General features: G+C 47.8%; 2 protein-coding genes across 3 annotated transcripts in view; both read left to right on the plus strand.

Annotated features, from left to right (window-relative positions):
* Positions 1–5,397: 5,397 nt before the first annotated feature.
* On the plus strand, positions 5,398–12,579 carry LOC309336894 (zinc finger protein RFP-like). Of its 2 annotated transcripts, XM_081853373.1 has the most exons (7): positions 5,399–5,870; positions 6,471–6,566; positions 7,223–7,453; positions 7,846–7,868; positions 8,806–8,927; positions 10,187–10,219; positions 11,663–12,579. In XM_081853373.1, the coding sequence occupies exons 1-7, from the start codon at positions 5,439–5,441 to the stop codon at positions 12,223–12,225; spliced, it is 1,500 nt and encodes a 499-aa protein (XP_081709499.1). In that variant the 5' UTR covers positions 5,399–5,438; the 3' UTR covers positions 12,226–12,579. The 2 variants fall into 2 exon arrangements, with proteins under 2 accessions (XP_081709500.1, XP_081709499.1); XM_081853374.1 differs by lacking the exon at positions 6,471–6,566 and having other exon boundaries at positions 5,398–5,870.
* Positions 12,580–14,419: 1,840 nt separating this feature from the next.
* Positions 14,420–17,250, plus strand: part of LOC309335195 (uncharacterized protein) — a gene marked incomplete at its 5' end in the record, with an annotated part of 74,281 nt that continues 71,450 nt past the window's right edge. The window contains 2 exons of the mRNA XM_081850069.1: positions 14,420–14,435; positions 16,732–17,234. Coding sequence (XP_081706195.1) covers positions 14,420–14,435; positions 16,732–17,234 — 519 coding nt within the window. The remainder of the gene's footprint in view (positions 14,436–16,731; positions 17,235–17,250) is intronic.

A 17,250-nucleotide genomic window follows, 5' to 3' on the forward strand; every position in this document is an offset into this window, starting at 1 on the left:
CTGACTGTTATGTACTGAAGTTCTCATCCTGGGCCAGCAGGGGGATACTGTAGATAGTTATGCAAATGAAGGAGCGAAAAGTGACGTTCAGTGATTGGATCGATTTAGAAAATGGCAACAGTTACATTGTTCTGGAGCTCTATATAAGCAGGCTGACTGAGCTCCTCAGTTTAGTTCTGTTCCAGCTTACAAATAAAGAGCTGCTTTGGAAGAATCCCTGTGTCGTCTGATATGTTCGCCCACAATGTAACAGTGACTTCTTGCAAACAATCAGATACATCTACAGTGTTGCCTCAGGTTGTGGACGTAATCCATCTGGGAGTGTGCTGGGCCTGGAGGTTAACCTGAGCAACGCGGTTCAGGTCCGGTCCTGAATTCAAGGATTCCACGAGGAGACAGTCCGACAGGGCCAAGGCAGGACACGAGGCAGGAAACCAGGCTAGGTCGGGCACAGGGTCTCAGGCAGGTTCTAGCAAACAACAATGTTGCTCCCATAACCTGGGGTGGGGTCTGACAGCCTTTTATCTTTGTCAGGGTAACGGTCGGTCCTGATCCCCCAGTGACTCAACTCCCTGTCTTGCCTGAAGGCAAGCACTCCTCCTGCGAGTACTCAGGTCTCTCCTTCTCTCAGACCTTAGTCTCTGCAGCTCGGGAGATGTCGTGGGTTACTAGACCCAGAGGCAGCCTCAACCTCTCCTGACCCAATCGGTAGTGAAGCAGTTGTAAGTGATGGCCCAGCTGGAGGCAAGGAGGTAATCCCCGTATCTGGAGCCAGGGCAGGCTCAGGCCCCTGTCTCGGCTCAGCTGGTGCTTGTTGCAGGGGAACCTGTGCAGACTGGGGCTCTTCAGAATCAGGCACCAGACTTGGTTCAAATGCCGCCTGAGGCAAAGGATCTGGTGCGGACTGAGACTCCTCTGGTTCTGAGTCCGAGCCCAAGTCCCAGGCCATCACAGGGAGGCACATCCACAACCCAAAGTGTCCATAAGATGAAGTGCCGTGTCTGCGCATGCACGTGGTGCAATTTCGAGCTTCTGCACAGGCGCAAATGGTGAAACCCGGAAGTAACCAGTTCTGGGACTTCCGGGTTTGCCGCTGTCCACAACTAGAAATTATGTTACCTGAAGGCAACATATCTAGAGGTATTACTCTATATGTTTTTGGAGATCACCTCTTATCCCTTTTTGTAACATGCCTGAACAAATGTGGAAATATGCTTCATCTGTTAACTTGCTTGATTTTATTAAAGATTCTACTTATTGTTGCTCCTGTGTTATTTCAGACCCGGTGGTATAGTGGCCCCATCCACCCCACATGACACTTCTCCCCAGGGATATAAACAAGGTGATATCCCATCTGATCCCCACAGCAATAGTTTGCCGCTGCCCCCACTTTGTTACTTAACCATTTCAACTTCATTTCTTCATTTCTGCCACCCAAAAGCTGATTCTCAAATCAGAAGTGAGGGCAGCATGACTTTCTAATCTTCTCTGAGCTCTATGGAGCGAAGAGGAAATTTAATCTACAGCCCTGGGCCCACTTCCCCGGGAGCAAGTCCCTTTGAACTTAATGGGATTTACTTCTGAGTAGACATAGGAGTGCCTATGTTTTTATAGATTGATGAAAAGGGTTAGCTCACAGGTTTTGGCGATTCTCTTCTTCACACAGCACATTGGCTGGTGGTGGCCACTCACTTGCACACCCTCTTAAAGGCAAAATAAATAAAAAAAAATTCTTGAAAAGGATCATTTAATAAACTCCTCCAGAAAAAAAATTCCTCCAAAAGAATCAAGTCTTTGAAAAAAAATCCCTAAAAAAGTCCTTAAAAGAATCCTTCCAAAAATTGTTCAGTAGCACTTAAGCTTGTTGTGGGTATGCGCTTTCATCTGCATGCACACTTCTTCAGATACAGGGAAGCTTTTTCCTGTAAGACCAATTGCCGTTGTTAACAGTCATCAACAGGTTTACCACACCTATTAGCCAAGCACCCATTCCCACCACCCTTCTGAGTAATACCCCACCTCGCCCTCTCACTGTTGTTCTTCTCCACAGCTTCAGCTTATTCAGAGGTAGACTGCCTCTGCGCCAGGAGGTTCCTCATAGCATGATGTTGTGTTCTGGCAGCCCCAGAAACAGTTCCCCTCTGACCTGACCTGCTGCTGCCACAGGGCCTGTGCAGATAACACATATCTTCATGATGAACATAAGCTTAATGGATATAAGTAAAACAATGTCTACATGGAGAGAAACTGCTCCCCCACTACTTTTTGTGTGTCCTCCCAGAACTTTTTCCTGCATGGTCTGAGGATATCCCACCTCCAAAAGCTTTCAGAAGTCTCCCCTGGGACACCTCAGCCCTTTCTTAATCTCTGGACCCTTCTGCAAAAGGAAACAGAATCTATGAGGATCCAGAATCTGAATCTGAATGCAGTTTCTGGTGGATTTATAATGGCCTTAATTGTTTTCTCTTCATTTCTACACTTAAAAATATACCCAAATTAAGGGAAAATAAAATCCTCACTTCAGCATGGATCAAATGAAACAGAGTAAAATTTGTAAAAGGATCAACATTGAACATCATAATCTATTTGTAATATATTTTTATTAGGAATATTGATCAACCACCAACAATAATAACTTTAACAGTACAGTAGTACCTTGGTTTGCGAACAGTCTGGTTTGCATACATTTTGGATTACAAACACATCAAAGTGCGTGTCCCAGTTTCCAAACTTTTTTTGGATTATAACACCTGTTTTGGTTTACAAGCGGACCTCCGGATTGGATTATGGTTGTAAACCAAGGTACCACTCTATCTAAAAAACACCAGATATTCTCAGCCCAAAGCCTCCTGCAGCAGCGCCCCAGCTCTCCTTCCTTTCATTGGATCACTCCAGGAGCTAAGATGACAAAAGATCTCCTTATCCATTTTCTCAGCATCTGCACCATGTTGCCAAGCCCTCTTCAGAGATGTGCTCCCAAGCCCTCCTTGCGAAGTTCTTTTATGTTGCAGCTCATGTTCAGGTATTCCTGTATCAACAGTGAAGCTCTGAAGGTGGATTTAAATCCAGTTTGGGTTCTGCCATAACCCTTGCTTTCTTGCCTTTCTCCCGCAATGGTGTCCGCCATGGGTGTAGACAGAGGGGGGCAGGGAGGTCAGCTGCCACCCTAAATCAAGTGAATAAATGTTGTTGTTTAGTCGTTTAGACGTGTCCAACTCTTCGTGACCCCATGGACCAGAGCACGCCAGGCACTCCTGTCTTCCACTGCCTCCTGCAGTTTGGCCAAACTCAAGCTGGTATCTTCGAGAACACTGTCCAACCATCTCGTCCTCTGTCGTCCCCTTCTCCTTGTGCCCTCCATCTTTCCCAACATCAGGGTCATTTCCTGGGAGTCTTCTCTTCTCATGAGGTGGCCAAAGTATTGGAGCCTCAGCCTCACGATCTGTCCTTCCAGTGAGCGCTCAGGGCTGATTTCCTTAAGAATGGATGCATTTGATCTTCTTGCAGTCCATGGGACTCTCAAGAGTCTCCTCCAGCACCAGAATTCAAAAGCATCAATTCTTTGGCGATCAGCCTTCTTTATGGTCCAGCTCTCAGTTCCATACATAGTGAATAAATAAAAACACTTAACTACCCGACGAACTGTGTCATAGATTGCTCAGTTCTGCCCTCCCTCCCCCAATCCCTAGCTGCGTTTTAGATTGTGGAAAACTTTTTTCTTCTTTCTTCTTCTTTGGCAATCACTCATAGCCGAGTAAGATTGTCTTCCATAAACACGGTTTTAACACTGAGTCCGTAAGTGACTGTGGAGGCCAATTCTGGATCCACACCTCCTTCCACAGTGGGGACATTGGTTTCCAGGCGGGAGTTGATCACGGTGTGGATTTGCCAAGCGTGCCTTCCTCCTAGCACGTGACATGGATGCTGTGAATGCTGTCCCCCCCAAATTTATTTGCCCCCCTAAATTTTCCAGAGGCAAGTAATGAAATAAGCAGGAAAGCCTTACTTCCTCCTTGTTTTATCAGGCTTCTTTCTCTCAGAGGCCAAGCAAACCCCAAAGTATGAAAAAATAAGATGGGGTAGCTGAGCCAAGCGGAAACCCTGTATTTGCAATGTGTGGGCTTGCTCTCTCTTCTCTGCATGTGCAGTGGGGGGGGGGATTTCTTTGAGGAAGACTCAGCTGGGTTGTGAGGAAAAGGACCTCTGGAGAACCAAGTTCTCCCAGGTGGAGAAGAGAGAATTCTGGTGGATTCTGCTGAAATGCATGGGAGCAACTTCTGGGCTAGGCGGGCTAGCAATCCTATACATTCTGGGTTGGTTTCAGGTATGTCCTACTCAGAGTAAGCCCATTTAAATGAATGAGCCAAAGTTAGTCATGCTTATTGACTTCAATGGGTCTGTTCTGGCCAGGACTTAAAATACTACCCACTTTTGCCAGAATAAATAATAATAATGACAATGGGGCTGTGGAGGGGATTGAAGAGAGAATTTGGAGGATTTTATTGAACTTGCAAGGGCTGCTTGGAGAGGGGTGGTGGGGAGAGTTATTAAACCGTTTCCTGATGCATGTATTCCAAGTCCTTTGGGCGAGTGAGACTCAGCCTTATCTGCCATGGCAGTGAGACAACTGAAGAACCGGGACCAGGGCCAAGGGCCAAGGAAAGGTAACATCACAGGAACATTTCTGACATGGTCCCACTGCTCAAATGGGAAGAGGAAGTGAAGGAAGGTCGTCTTTTTAATCTCTTCTGTGGAGCAAAGAGGAAATAAATGCCACATCCTTGTGCCCACTTTCTCCCCCCATTCCAATAAAATATATCCTTCTGGGAAAGCCTTTTAAGAAATGATATCCCCCCTCCCCAAGACCATTGGAGGCGCTGGAGATGGGACCAGTGGGTGGAGAGGACTGGGAAGACGCTGGAGCTGGAGAGCAGCTTAGAAATCCCCCAGCCTCCATCCAATGGTCTCAGGGGCTTCAGATTCGTGTTCATTTGTCCCGTGGGAATGTGCATCACAGGGGAGGGTTGGGCTCCGGCTGCGATGCTCCTTGGAGTCTGAACTTTTGTGTTTTGCAGCTGGAAAAGGGCGTGTGAGTTTGAGCCATTGGGTGGGAGGGGCTTGCAAGATTCAGATTCATTCACTGGTTTCCAACTAAAACGGAGACTGACATGAAGCTCATAAAAAACTCGCTTCCCTCCACCTCTCCTTGGAAAATGGCTCCTTAAATCGGCAGCCAGGATTTATCCCCTTTCTTTTTAATATATAAATTCCCATGCCCCAAAGACTCTGTGTCCCTGCTAACTCCCCCTCTCGTCAGGCAGCTGTGGTCCCGAGCCATCAGGTCTGAATTTCCTGGAAAGGAAACACGCCCATTTGCAGGCGCAAAAGAGAGAAAGAAAGCGAAACCAGCTCCCTCTCTTCCTGGTGAGGCAGCAGCCATGGCTGCTTCTGGGGGTCCCGTTCGCGATCTCTGCGAGGAAGCCACTTGCCCCATCTGCCTGGAGTATTTCAGGGATCCGGTGATCATCCCGGAGTGCGGGCACAACTTCTGCCGATCCTGCCTGATCCAGTGCTGGGGGGGATCCGAGGGAGAGGCTTCCTGCCCTCAGTGCAGGGAAATCCTTCAGCACAGGAACCTCATCCCCAATCGGCCGCTGGCAAATGTTGTGGAAAAACTTACAGTCGGGAAACCCCGTTTTCAAGGTGAAAAGGAGCCCAAAGGAAAGGGGAGGGTCTGCGAGAAGCACCAGGAGCCCCTGAAGCTCTTCTGCAAGGAGGACAAAAGCCCCATCTGTGTGGTGTGTCATGTATCCAAGGAGCACAAAAGCCACGAGGTGGTTCCTCTAGAGGAGGCGTCCCAGGAGTACAAGGTAGGAAATCTCTCTGGGTTTCCTTTGGGGATGATGAGGGTGAATTAGCAACAGAGAAGGGCGTCTTGCAAGAAAACGCTTTAATGTATTCTCCCCTCCGGCAGCGAAAGAGTCACTCGCCAGCAAGAGCTTTTGTGCAGCCTTCTAAAACTAAACCTCTGAAACTCTGTTCAATAAACATTTCTTTTTTTCCTTTTGGTGGGGTGGTAGAGTGCCCCCAGTGTCCCCCTGCAGGAGAAACCCACCCCCAGTTCATCTTCTGGAAGCAGCTCCCTTAGGAAAGGGCTGGAGGGATGAGCAATGGAGGTGACAGGGATAGAATCACAGAATGGTGGAGTTGGAGGGGACCCTGAGGGCCATCTACTCCAACCCCCCGCAATGCAGGAATTCTGCCCACAGCCGTCCCTGGTTGGGCTCGAACCACCAACCTTCTGGTTGACAGCCAGACACACTGACCCATTGAGCCACAGGCACCCAGGATGACGAAGGCAAAGACCACAGTCTTTGGGGCAGGGAGCAAGCAGATGATTCAACTTTCCTGTTATTATGAATTCCAACAAAGAAAAAAGCAAGCAAACTTCGATTTTGATTTGTTTTCAGGATCAGATCAGCAGCTGCCTAGACAATGTGAAGAAGGAGAGAGAGAAAATTCTGGTGTTTAAAGCAGACGCAGAAAAGGAGAGTCAAGACCTGCTTGTAAGCATGCTTGTTTCTTTTAAGGTCTTCTGCGGAGGAAATGAATATGGAATAGAGAAAGTGGTTTCTTTTTGAACAGCCCTATCTCCCACTGAGCATGAAAGACCATTTAAAGGAGGGGGTGGGCTTGTAAGTTTTTATGAAGCTGTTTCTCTGCTGAATATGTCAGAAGTGGCCTTCTAAGGGAATTGGGATAACTGGCCTCTTCATCCTGCAAGAGCAGACTAATGCCTGATATTGGTCCAAAATGGTCAAAGGCCTGGAAACGATGCCTTACGAGGAACGGCTAAGGGGTGATATGATAGCCATGTTCAAATATATAAAAGGATGTCACATAGAGGAGGGAGAAAGGTTGTTTTCTGCTGCTCCAGAGAAGTGGACACGGAGCAATGGTTCCAAACTACAAGAAAAAAGATTCCACCTAAACATTAGGAAGAACTTCCTGACAGTGAGAGCTGTTCGACAGTGGGATTTGCTGCCAAGGAGTGTGGTGGAGTCTCCTTCTTTGGAGGTCTTTAAGCAGAGGGTTGACAACCATATGTCAGGAGTGCTCTGATGGTGTTTCCTGCTTGGCAGGGGGTTGGACTCGATGGCCCTTGTGGTCTCTTCCAACTCTATGCTTCTATGATTCTCTTCTTTCAACCTCTTTGCTACAGAAACAAACAGGTGCAGAGAGGGAAAAGATGGTGGCTGAGTTCAGGCGACTGCGCCAGTTTCTGGAAGAACAGGAGAAACGTATTCTGGCCCAGATGGCAGAAGTGGAGAAGGAGATTGCAGCCCAAAGGGAGGAGCAGCTGGCCAGACTCTCCAGGGAAGTCTCCTCTCTTGACAGCCTCATCCGGGAGATGGAGGAGAAGCTTCAGGAACCAGCGAGTGAACTCCTGCAGGTCAGGCCGCATCCTGATGCGAGAGGGTGGAGTGGGCTGCTTCAGACAACAGGCATTTCTTGGTCCTCTCCCCCCCCCCCCATTAAAATGCTGCTGGAAGGAAAACAGTACATGAAGGGTGAAAGGCGTCTCGTCCTGGGGTCGCAGAAGGGCCCCTGCTAGATCAAACCACAGGCCCCTTCATTCTAGCATCGTGTTCTTGCATTGGCCAACCAGAGGTCACTGGGAAGCCTAAAAACAGTAGTGCTCTCCAAACCTGTGATTCCCAGAAGCTGGTACTCAGCTGCTTAGCATTTATAACTGAGTGGAGAAATGGCTCCATTGATATCTTTCTTTCTTTCTTTCTTTCTTTCTTTCTTTCTTTCTTTCTTTCTTTCTTTCTTTCTTTCCAGGATATTGGAAGCTTCTTGCAGAGGTAAGTGATGAAAAGTCCCTGCCTCATTATGTTGCTAGAAAAATTCTTTTGAGAGGAACTCACTCCCCAGTTCCTCCTTCCAGAGATAGTTTAGGACTCCATCGTCCATTTCACAAAATCACAGACAAAAACAGGGACACATTTTCATAGTCATTTGTAGCTATTGGTCTCATCTACAATCATAGGAAGGAAGCCATTCCTCCTTCCCCTCTATTACATATTACTCCCTTTTCCCTGATTGATTCATTTACTGTGTAATAATTACAGAAAAGGGAGGACATCCCAAAGGTGCTTGTAAATATCTTCACTATAACTTACCCTTAAATATTTGACATATTTGACTAAACAGATGTCAGTGCGAAACCCACGAGCAGGATCCGACCCCAGAGGACACTCCCCTCCTGTGGTTCAGAGGCACCACTGCCTTTGACCCAGCTATTGTGGCCAATAAGTGTTGAGAGCTTTGTTCTCCAAATGACTTCAATATATTTTTTAAATCTTCCATGTTTAGAAAATACAGCTTTAATTTCTAATATTTCTCCCTACTTTAAATGTAACCACAGGACTAAAAAGTATTAATAACTTTAATCATTTGAAATGCTTCGCTAAAACTGATGCAGTTCTAGATCTCTTTCTAAGGACCTTGTATTGTTAATTTTTCTTCTAAAGAATTCATCTGCATACATTCAGTCTTATCTCCATATATTCCATTCCATGTACTATGGAAGCAGGTGTGTGTCGGGTTTCCTTCAACTTCTTAGATGCTTTCTAGATTCAGACGTCATCTTGAGGCTCCCTTTTGCCATAGGAAGAACCCAGCTTCCAAGTCTTCATGATACATCCATGATGCCTTTATCATCAGGATGAGACCCCTGCCTTGTCAGAAAGCTCCTTGAATTGGAAGGCTGGTGGCTTGACTTTGTTCTTCTCCTCCCAGGTCTCAAGCGAAGGAGAAATTAGAGGATCCTCCTGTGGCTTTTCCTCCTGCTCTAAAGTTTAGGATCTGGGACTTCAGAGATATAAATCCCTTCCTGGAGGGTGTCATGAAGCAGTTCAGAGGTAATGAAGAAGGGCTGTAAGGATTCTATACTAGATGTTTCATGAAAGTGTCCAGGTCATATGTTATATTAGCAATGCCAGGAAAATGAAAGGTTTATGTATTTATCCTCTTTCAGTATCCAGATGCCACCCTTTCATATACAGTGGTGCCTCGCAAGACGAAATTAATCCGTTCCGTGAGGCTCTTTGTATAGCGGTTTTTTCGTCTTGCGAAGCCAGCCCATTGACAGTTTAGCGGATTAGCACTATTAGCGGTTTAGCGGCTTTTAGCGATCAGCTGATAAGCGGCTTATCAGCGGATTAGCTGATTAGCGGTTTAGGAAAAGGGGGGAGGGGAAAAAACCCGCAGGAACTCGCAAGACATTTCGTCTTGTGAAGCAAGCCCATAAGAAATTCGTTTTGCGAAGCGCCTCCAAAACGGAAAACCCTTTCGTCTAGCGTGTTTTCCATCTTGCGAGGCGTTCGTCTTGCGGGGCACCACTGTACACATGACTCACAACTTACGTTAATTTTACTTTACACAATCACAGCTTGATGAGGATCACAAATAAATAAATAGGAAGTGGGGAGGAAACAATTACTTGTTGGGATGTGGAGGCTCTCGTGAGAAATGGTGCTCTTAATGTTTGATTTTTTACTATGTTTCAATACATTGGTACCTCGGGTTAAGTACTTAATTCGTTCCGGAGGTCCGTACTTAACCTGAAACTGTTCTTAACCTGAAGCACCACTTTAGCTAATGGGGCCTCCTGCTGCCGCCACACGATTTCTGTTCTCATCCTAAAGCAAAGTTCTTAACCTGAAGTACTATTTCTGGGTTAGCGGAGTCTGAGGTACCACTGTATATGCTGTGAGCCGCGCAGAATGACTGGGCAGGGTATAATAATAATTTTTATTATAATAATAATAATAATAATAATATAATTACATCTCCTCAAGATTGTTGCTGATGGGGAGATCTTCTAGGGGTTCTGCTCCTCCTCTAAGGTCTGAGCTGATTTGAATCTTGACATCGCCCCTGCCCTGGCTTATGCAGGTATAGGCAGCATGGTGGGTTTTAGACATTTTAAATGGCAACTCCCATAAGCTCCAGCTGGCATGGCCAATGCTTAGGGATGATGGGAACTGTAGGCCACAATGCCTAAAGTTCACCACTCTGGCTTCCCCAGCTATAATTGCATGAGCTCATATTGTGATTACCAGATTAGTTACCAGGGTGATGGTGTGATGCTAAATCTCTGTTCCCTTTTCTTCACCAGACACTGTGGAATCTGGACTTGAGCTGCAAAAAGGTAAATTTCAGGGTCGAATAGTGGCACAATTTTATCCCCCACCCCCCAGTTAGCAGTTTCCACATCTGCCTTACAGGTTTTCTGTCACTTTCAGGAAGTGATAAATTAGGTTGGTAAAGGTAAAGGACCCTTGACAGTTAAGTCCAGTCGCAAATGACTTTGGGGTTGCGGCACTCATCTCGCTTTACACGCCAAGGGAGCTGGTGTTTGTCCGCAGACAGTTTTTTCAGGTCCTGTGGCCAGCATGACTAACCCACTTCTGGTGCAACGGAACACCGAAACCAGAGCAGCACGTGGAAACGCCGTTTACCTTCCCGCAGGAGCAGTACCTATTTATCTACTTGCACTTTTTGGCATGCTTTCAAACTGCTAGGTTGGCAGGAACTGGGACCGAGCAACGGGAGCTCACCCCGTCGTGGGGATTCAAACCGCCGACCTTCTGATAGGCAAGCCCAAGAGGTTCAGTGGTTTAGACCATAGCGCCACCTGTGTCCCTTACTTAGGTTGTTACACTCTCCCAATTCACATTTTAAAAGGGCATCAGATGTCAATCAGCCAAAGGCCTGGTTAAAGAGGAATGTTTTTGCCTGGCATCTAAATGTGTACAACAAAGGTGCCAGGCCTTCATTAAAATGATCTTTTGAAGGATATCATTGGAGGAGAATGCATTTTTGCCCTATTTGATTTTCATTACCAATATCAATGAGAAGAGCAGAGCTTCAACATTCCCAACAGGCAAGTCAACTGTCTGGCATCTGCAGAGGGAGGCAGCCTGCCTGAGAACGTCTGCTCATCAAAACAGAGCCCCCCTGATTCGCTCTCGGAGCCCCAAGAAGGTCATTTCACTCAGAGAGGGTCAAGGGAGACTAGTTGCTTTCATAAGCAGCAGAGCATAGAGACAGTTTTATGGGTGTCAGTGTTTTTCCTTTTTATAAACTGCCTGGAAAGGTGGGGTAAAACATCCTTTAAATACATAACTGAACTTGGGTGCTTGCCATGAGAAGGGTGTGTTCTCTGCTGTGGCCTGCTGCCAGATTTACCTGCCATTTCAAGCATAGTGTGTCATGTGGTGTGAGGGGAAAAGATTGAGCTGTGAATCAGGGAGTCTCTGCTTTGATGAGTAAAGAGGCCACTCTCAGCCTCAGTCCTCCCGTCTGAAAAATGGGCATAATAAAGTTGACCTTACTTACAGGGCTGGTGTAAGGTTTCTGTGCACAGTGATTTCATTACCAGAAAATAGGAGGGTTCCTTTTGATGGCACGACTCCCCCAAAACTATACAGATGTTTCAGTAATTATTATTAAGAACTTGTGGAGCATCCTAGTCCTGAACACCATTAACTGAGTCCCTGTTCATTTCAGAGGGAATTACGTTACTGTCTAAAGCAAAGTCAGCTCCCCAGTTGATGTGGTTCCTCTTTTCTTTCCTCCTCTGCCACCACAGAAAACATAATTTTGGATCCAGACACAGCAAATCCCTGGCTCATCCTGTCTGAGGATCGAAAGAGTGTGAGAGAGGGAGAAGTGCGTCAAGACCTGCCAGACAACCCTGAGAGATTTGACATACATAGCTATGTGCTGGGATGTGAGGGTTTCACATCAGGCCGACATTTCTGGGAAGTCGTTGTGGGGAGCAAGGGGGAATGGGCCGTGGGGGTGGCCAGAAAGTCTGTGAAGAGGAAGGGCAAGTTCTCTTTTGGTCCTAGTGAAGGGATCTGGGGTATGGGAAAGTGGGGCGGTAGGTACAAGTTCTGCTTCCCCCGTAAGGAGCCCGAGAGGATCCGAGTGGCCCTGAACTGTGAAGGGGGATGGGTGTCCTTTTACGATGCTGATACAGCAGCCCTTCTCCAGTCATACTCAGCAGCCTCCTTCTCAGGAGAAGCCTTCCAGCCCTTGTTTTCTGTGTCTGCCAAAGGCCACTTAGCACTCTCTGAGGATAGAGACAGACAAGCAGATACATATCACCACATCTTCAATCTAAGTTCTCTCTTATCTCAGAGGCACTAAAGGAGCAGCTGTATTGGCAAAAGAGTGATAGACTGACCCGAGTGTCCGTCATGGTGCAACTCTCTTTTCTCAGGCCACTTCTGTAAATGGTACCAATTGGTTGAGTCTCCTGTCAGTCCTGAAACCTGCCTGTTGTCTTTCCCTCATGGTCTCCCTTGGGAATCAGCTGCTTCAAAGGAGGGGCAAAGAAGCAGCCTAATAATAAACACAAAATCAACCCTACCCTCATGCCTGTTCTGATGTAGTACTTTTTCCAGCCTCCCAAAAGTCAGTGAAGTCTGACTTACAGCTTTCTATGGAGAATACACTCATCACTTCTGAATAAAATTCTGAATAGGCATCGCTTCAAACTTCCCTCAGCCTCCGTCCTGTTTTCCCTTTCCCTTTCCCTCCCCCAAGACCTTCACTGGCTGTGGAGATGCAAGAACCAAAATCCCTTCTTCTTTGCTGCTGCTCAGGGAAGCTTATGTGGCATTTCAGTAAAATCTCTATATCCAAAGTGGCCCAAAATCTGCACGCAGCTTAGTTACACGATCCCTGCCTTGCATGCTTCGTCAAAACAAAAATATCAAGATGGCGCAAGGCTTGGAAGTAACACTCAGAAGGGGCCATGCGATATCTCACAAGAGCCTCCAGAGGGCAGAAAGCAAGGCAAAGGACTTAAACTCTTTTGGCCCTGGGTTTTCCTCCGCCTTCCTTACTGCCCTCTAGCAAGGTTGCAGAAGGCATTTCTGGGGGTCTTCCTGCCTTTATGTGATTTTGCCTTTGAATGCAGACCAAGAACATAACCACTGACAAGCTCTGAGGAGAGAACAGAGACAATCTAGGGAATTTCAGGGTGGGTGGGTGTGGTAGATTCCCATGTATACAATTATTTTCTCTTAGGGGCTTTGTAGTTAATAGACAGATCCATGCAGATCTGTCTGCAGTGAGCAGGAACCAAGCAGTTACGGATCCATAAGGGTCTTTAGGGGAGAAGGACTGTGAGAGAACTGCTTCCCAGGGGACCAGGCTTCCCAGGGGACCAGGCAGGTTCCAACTCAAGGAGCTGGTTTGCCTACCTCACATTATCCATTAAAACTTCCAGTCCTGACTCGCATTATTCCAGTCTCAGAAGAATACTTTTATTTTATTATTAATACCCCGCCCATCTGGCTTGGTTTCCCCAGCTACTCTGGGCAGCTTACAGCACATATAAAAGTAAAGGTAAAGGTACCCCTGCCCATACGGGCCAGTCTTGACAGACTCTGGGGTTGGTGCGCCCATCTCACTCAAGAGGCTGGGGGCCAGCGCTGTCCGGAGACACTTCCGGGTCACGTGGCCAGCGTGACAAAGCTGCATCTGGCGAGCCAGCGCAGCACACGGAAACACCGTTTACCTTCCCGCCAGTAAGCGGTCCCTATTTATCTACTTGCACCCGGGGGTGCTTTCGAACTGCTAGGTTGGCAGGCGCTGGGACCGAGCAGCGGGAGCGCACCCCCCACGGGGATTCGAACCGGCGACCTTTCGATCGGCAAGCCCTAGGCGCTGAGGCTTTTACCCACAGCGCCACCCGCATCCCTTTTACAGCACATATAAAAAAACACAGTAAAACGTCAAACATTAAGAGCTTCCCGATACAGCCTTCAGATGTCTCCAGAACGCTGTGTATTTGTTTATCTGATATCTGATGGGAGGGCGTTCCACAGGAACCTACAGTGAATTCATTCTCATCTCATGCATGCGCAATAGACATTGTAGTTCCCACGTCTAGTGACCCAATGGCACATCAATGCAGCTGTCTCTCACAAACACAGAGCACTTTGCCAGCTTTGGTTAAAAGCTCACCTGCCCAATTCACAAAGAATTCAAGTGGGAGCATTAAGATCTTGGGACTATTTGCCCCACCCTCCAAAGACATTGGTGTGGGCTGTCTCTTCTCTCTGTCCCCTTCCCGCAATGGAACTTGTTCCCAAATAAATACGCTTAGAGCCACAGCCTTAAAGGAAATCAGGTACTTCAAGCTGCTTCACAGAGGTCTGTCCCTCACTGGACGACGGCAGCGTCTCATGGAGGCTTGTGATGAATCAGTCGCCACAAGAGCCACTTGCACAGCACCCCTGACTGTGGTGGAGTCTGTGTGTTAAGCTGCCAGACATCGAGCGCTGAGGAAGCATGCAATGAACACGCATGTGTGCAAACAGCCCTTGAGACAATGACCGAAGCTCAAGGTAGAAATTCCTTTGATCTGACACCCAGATTTCATTTATTGGTTGCTCAGGAGGAAAGATTCACTGCCAAGACAGCGTAGAGGCTGTCATTCGACACAACGGTTCGCGCCCAGATTCTGTAAATGCAAATGCATATACAGTGGAATTTCGAGTTACGTACTGTCCTCCTTGCAAATGCTTTGGGTAACGAGCTCCGCTAACGTGGAAGTAGTTGCTCCTGGTAAGAAACTTTGCCCCGGAGTGCAAGGAGGCCCCATTAGTGAAAGCACGGCATCAGGTTAAGAACGGTTTCAGGTTAAGAATGGATCTCCGGAATGAATTAAGTTCCACTGTATTATATCTACCCAGGTTTTGAACCTTCTTTCATATGGTGGTTCATGTGGTCAACTACATCTGTTCTGACTAGACAACCGGGGGCATCTTACCCATACACACTAGTGGCACCAAGTTCTGGAGGACACCAGGCGAGAGTCTGGGGAACACCGAACGAGCGCGCTGAGTGAGCAAGGGTGAGTGCGCCGTTCCTGCCGAGCGTCGACTCCATTTTTACCCTTTTAGCCTGCAGGCAACAAATTCTGCAGGGCGCCAGAAGGCTAAAAGGGGGGAAACTGAGCTGACGCTCAGCGGGAGCGGCACACATGTCTTCGCTCGGCGCAGGCCTTCTCGCTTGGTGTGCTCGCTTGCCCAACGCGTTGAGGTGAATCAGCTCGCCACCCTTGCCCGCCTCTGCCATGCTGCACCGAAGCAGCACCCACCCAGATCCTCTGCCTGCCGTGGACACCGCAGCACGAATCAGCTAGCTGAGCCGGGAGGCACCTCCGCCTCTTCCCTGCCGGAGGAGCCGCCCTCCAGCTGCTGAGGCTTCCTCCACTTCTGCTGGTGTTCTCTCCCTAAATAAAGGGTTGACAAGTCTGGGAAACAGGGTGGGGTGGGGGCACCGGAGGGATCTTTGCACCATGGTGCCAGATATGCTTAAAACGGCCCTGTAGACAACCCATGTGCTTTGTCCCTACACTCACTTATTTCGCCCCCTTCCATAGACTAGAACTTCCAGTCAGTCAGAATCTTATTTGTTTAGCATGCAAACTATTAACCTTTGAGTAGGGCACACTTTGGGACGCGGGTGGCACTGTAGGTTAAACCACAGAGCCTAGGACTTGCCGATCAGAAGGTTGGCGGTTCGAATCCCCGTGACGGGGTGAGCTCCCGTTGCTCGGTCCCTGCTCCTGCCAACCTAGCAGTTCGAAAGCATGTCAAAGTGCAAGTAGATAAATAGGTACCTCTCCAGCGGGAAGGTAAACGGCGTTTCCGTGCGCTGCTCTGGTTCGCCAGAAGCGGCTTAGTTATGCTGGCCTCATGACCCGGAAGCTGTACACCAGCTCCCTTGGCCAAAAAAGCGAGATGAGCGCCACAACCACAGAGTCGGCCACAACTGGACCTAATGGTCAGGGGTCCCTTTACCTTTACCTTTACCTTAGGGCACACTTTTTAAGTAATAATATAATAATAATACCCCAACCATCTGCTGGGTTTCCTCATCCACTCTGGGTGACTTACAGCACATCTAAAAACATAATAAAAACATCAAGCATTACAAACCTTCCAAAACAGGAGGCTTTTCCTATGGAAAGGCACCAAAATTAGGAGCGTAACAGCATTTGGCACATACAAGAACTTTAGCTCACAGCTTACGAGGGAGAGAATCGTATTCCTGTCCACTTTTGCCACATTTTCAATAACTCTTACCATGCGTCCCCATCGCTCACCTTTTTCCAAAGAGTGCCTGAGTTTGTTTTTCCAGGCATCAGCCCACTTTCAGCCTCTGTCTCTGGGATCCCCTCCCTCATGTCACCCTCAAGCCCTTCTGCACATGGCAAAATTAATCAGATTCCCACAAAATCCAGTGTGAAGAGAAGTTCTTCATTCTGTGTGCCCTGCCTCTCCCTCCTTTCAGCTTCACTGGGTCTTCACAGCAGATTAAGAGAGACCCAGTCATTTTTTGATTATGAAGGACCCAATTTTCTCATATTGCTAAAATGCCGTGCAATCCCAGTGTTCACCTTTTCACATTATCAGTGAGGCTGATGATTTTGTCCAAAATCACTAAAAATAGGCACCGTGATGGAGAGTTGGGCTACTTCTCCTCTTTGCATCGAGGCTAAGAGCTGGAAATGGAGCGATTTGTGGAGGAAATGGAGTGAGGTTTTCAAAGTAGTCTGAGGCTCATGTGAAGTTAAGGAAAATACAACCACACTTCTCTCCTGCTCTCACTGGAAATGGTTCCTTAAATGAGCAGCCGCCAAGAGCGTTCCTTTTAAAATAAAGAAATTAATTTCCTCTACACGAAAGAGGCTCTCTGCTCCAGCTCACTCCACAGCTCCATATCAGCAGACATCTGGACGCATCGAGTCTGAATTTCCCAGAAAGGAAACACACCCATTTGCAGAAGGAAAAGCAAAAACAAAACGAACTCTCCCTGGGGCAGTGGTCTTGGCTGCTTCTGGGAGTCCTGTCGTGGATCTCTGCGAGGAAGCCACTTGCTCCATCTGCCTGGAGTATTTCCAAGATCCAGTGATCATCCCAGAGTGTGGGCACAATTTCTGCCGATCCTGCCTGACCCAGTATTGGGGGAAATCCGAGGGAGAGGCTTGCTGCCCTCAGTGCAGGAAAACAGTGGAGCAAAGCAGCATCAGGCGAAACCTGCAGCTGGCAAATGTTGTGGAAATAACTAAGAAATTCAGGTTTCTGGGCGGAAAAATGGAGGCCGAAGGAAAGGGGAGAGTTTGTGAGAAGCACCAGGAGCCTCTGGAGCTGT

This window comes from Podarcis erhardii (assembly GCF_964252035.2).
Source record: "Podarcis erhardii genome assembly, chromosome: 2".
Classification (NCBI taxonomy): Eukaryota; Metazoa; Chordata; class Lepidosauria; order Squamata; family Lacertidae; genus Podarcis; species Podarcis erhardii.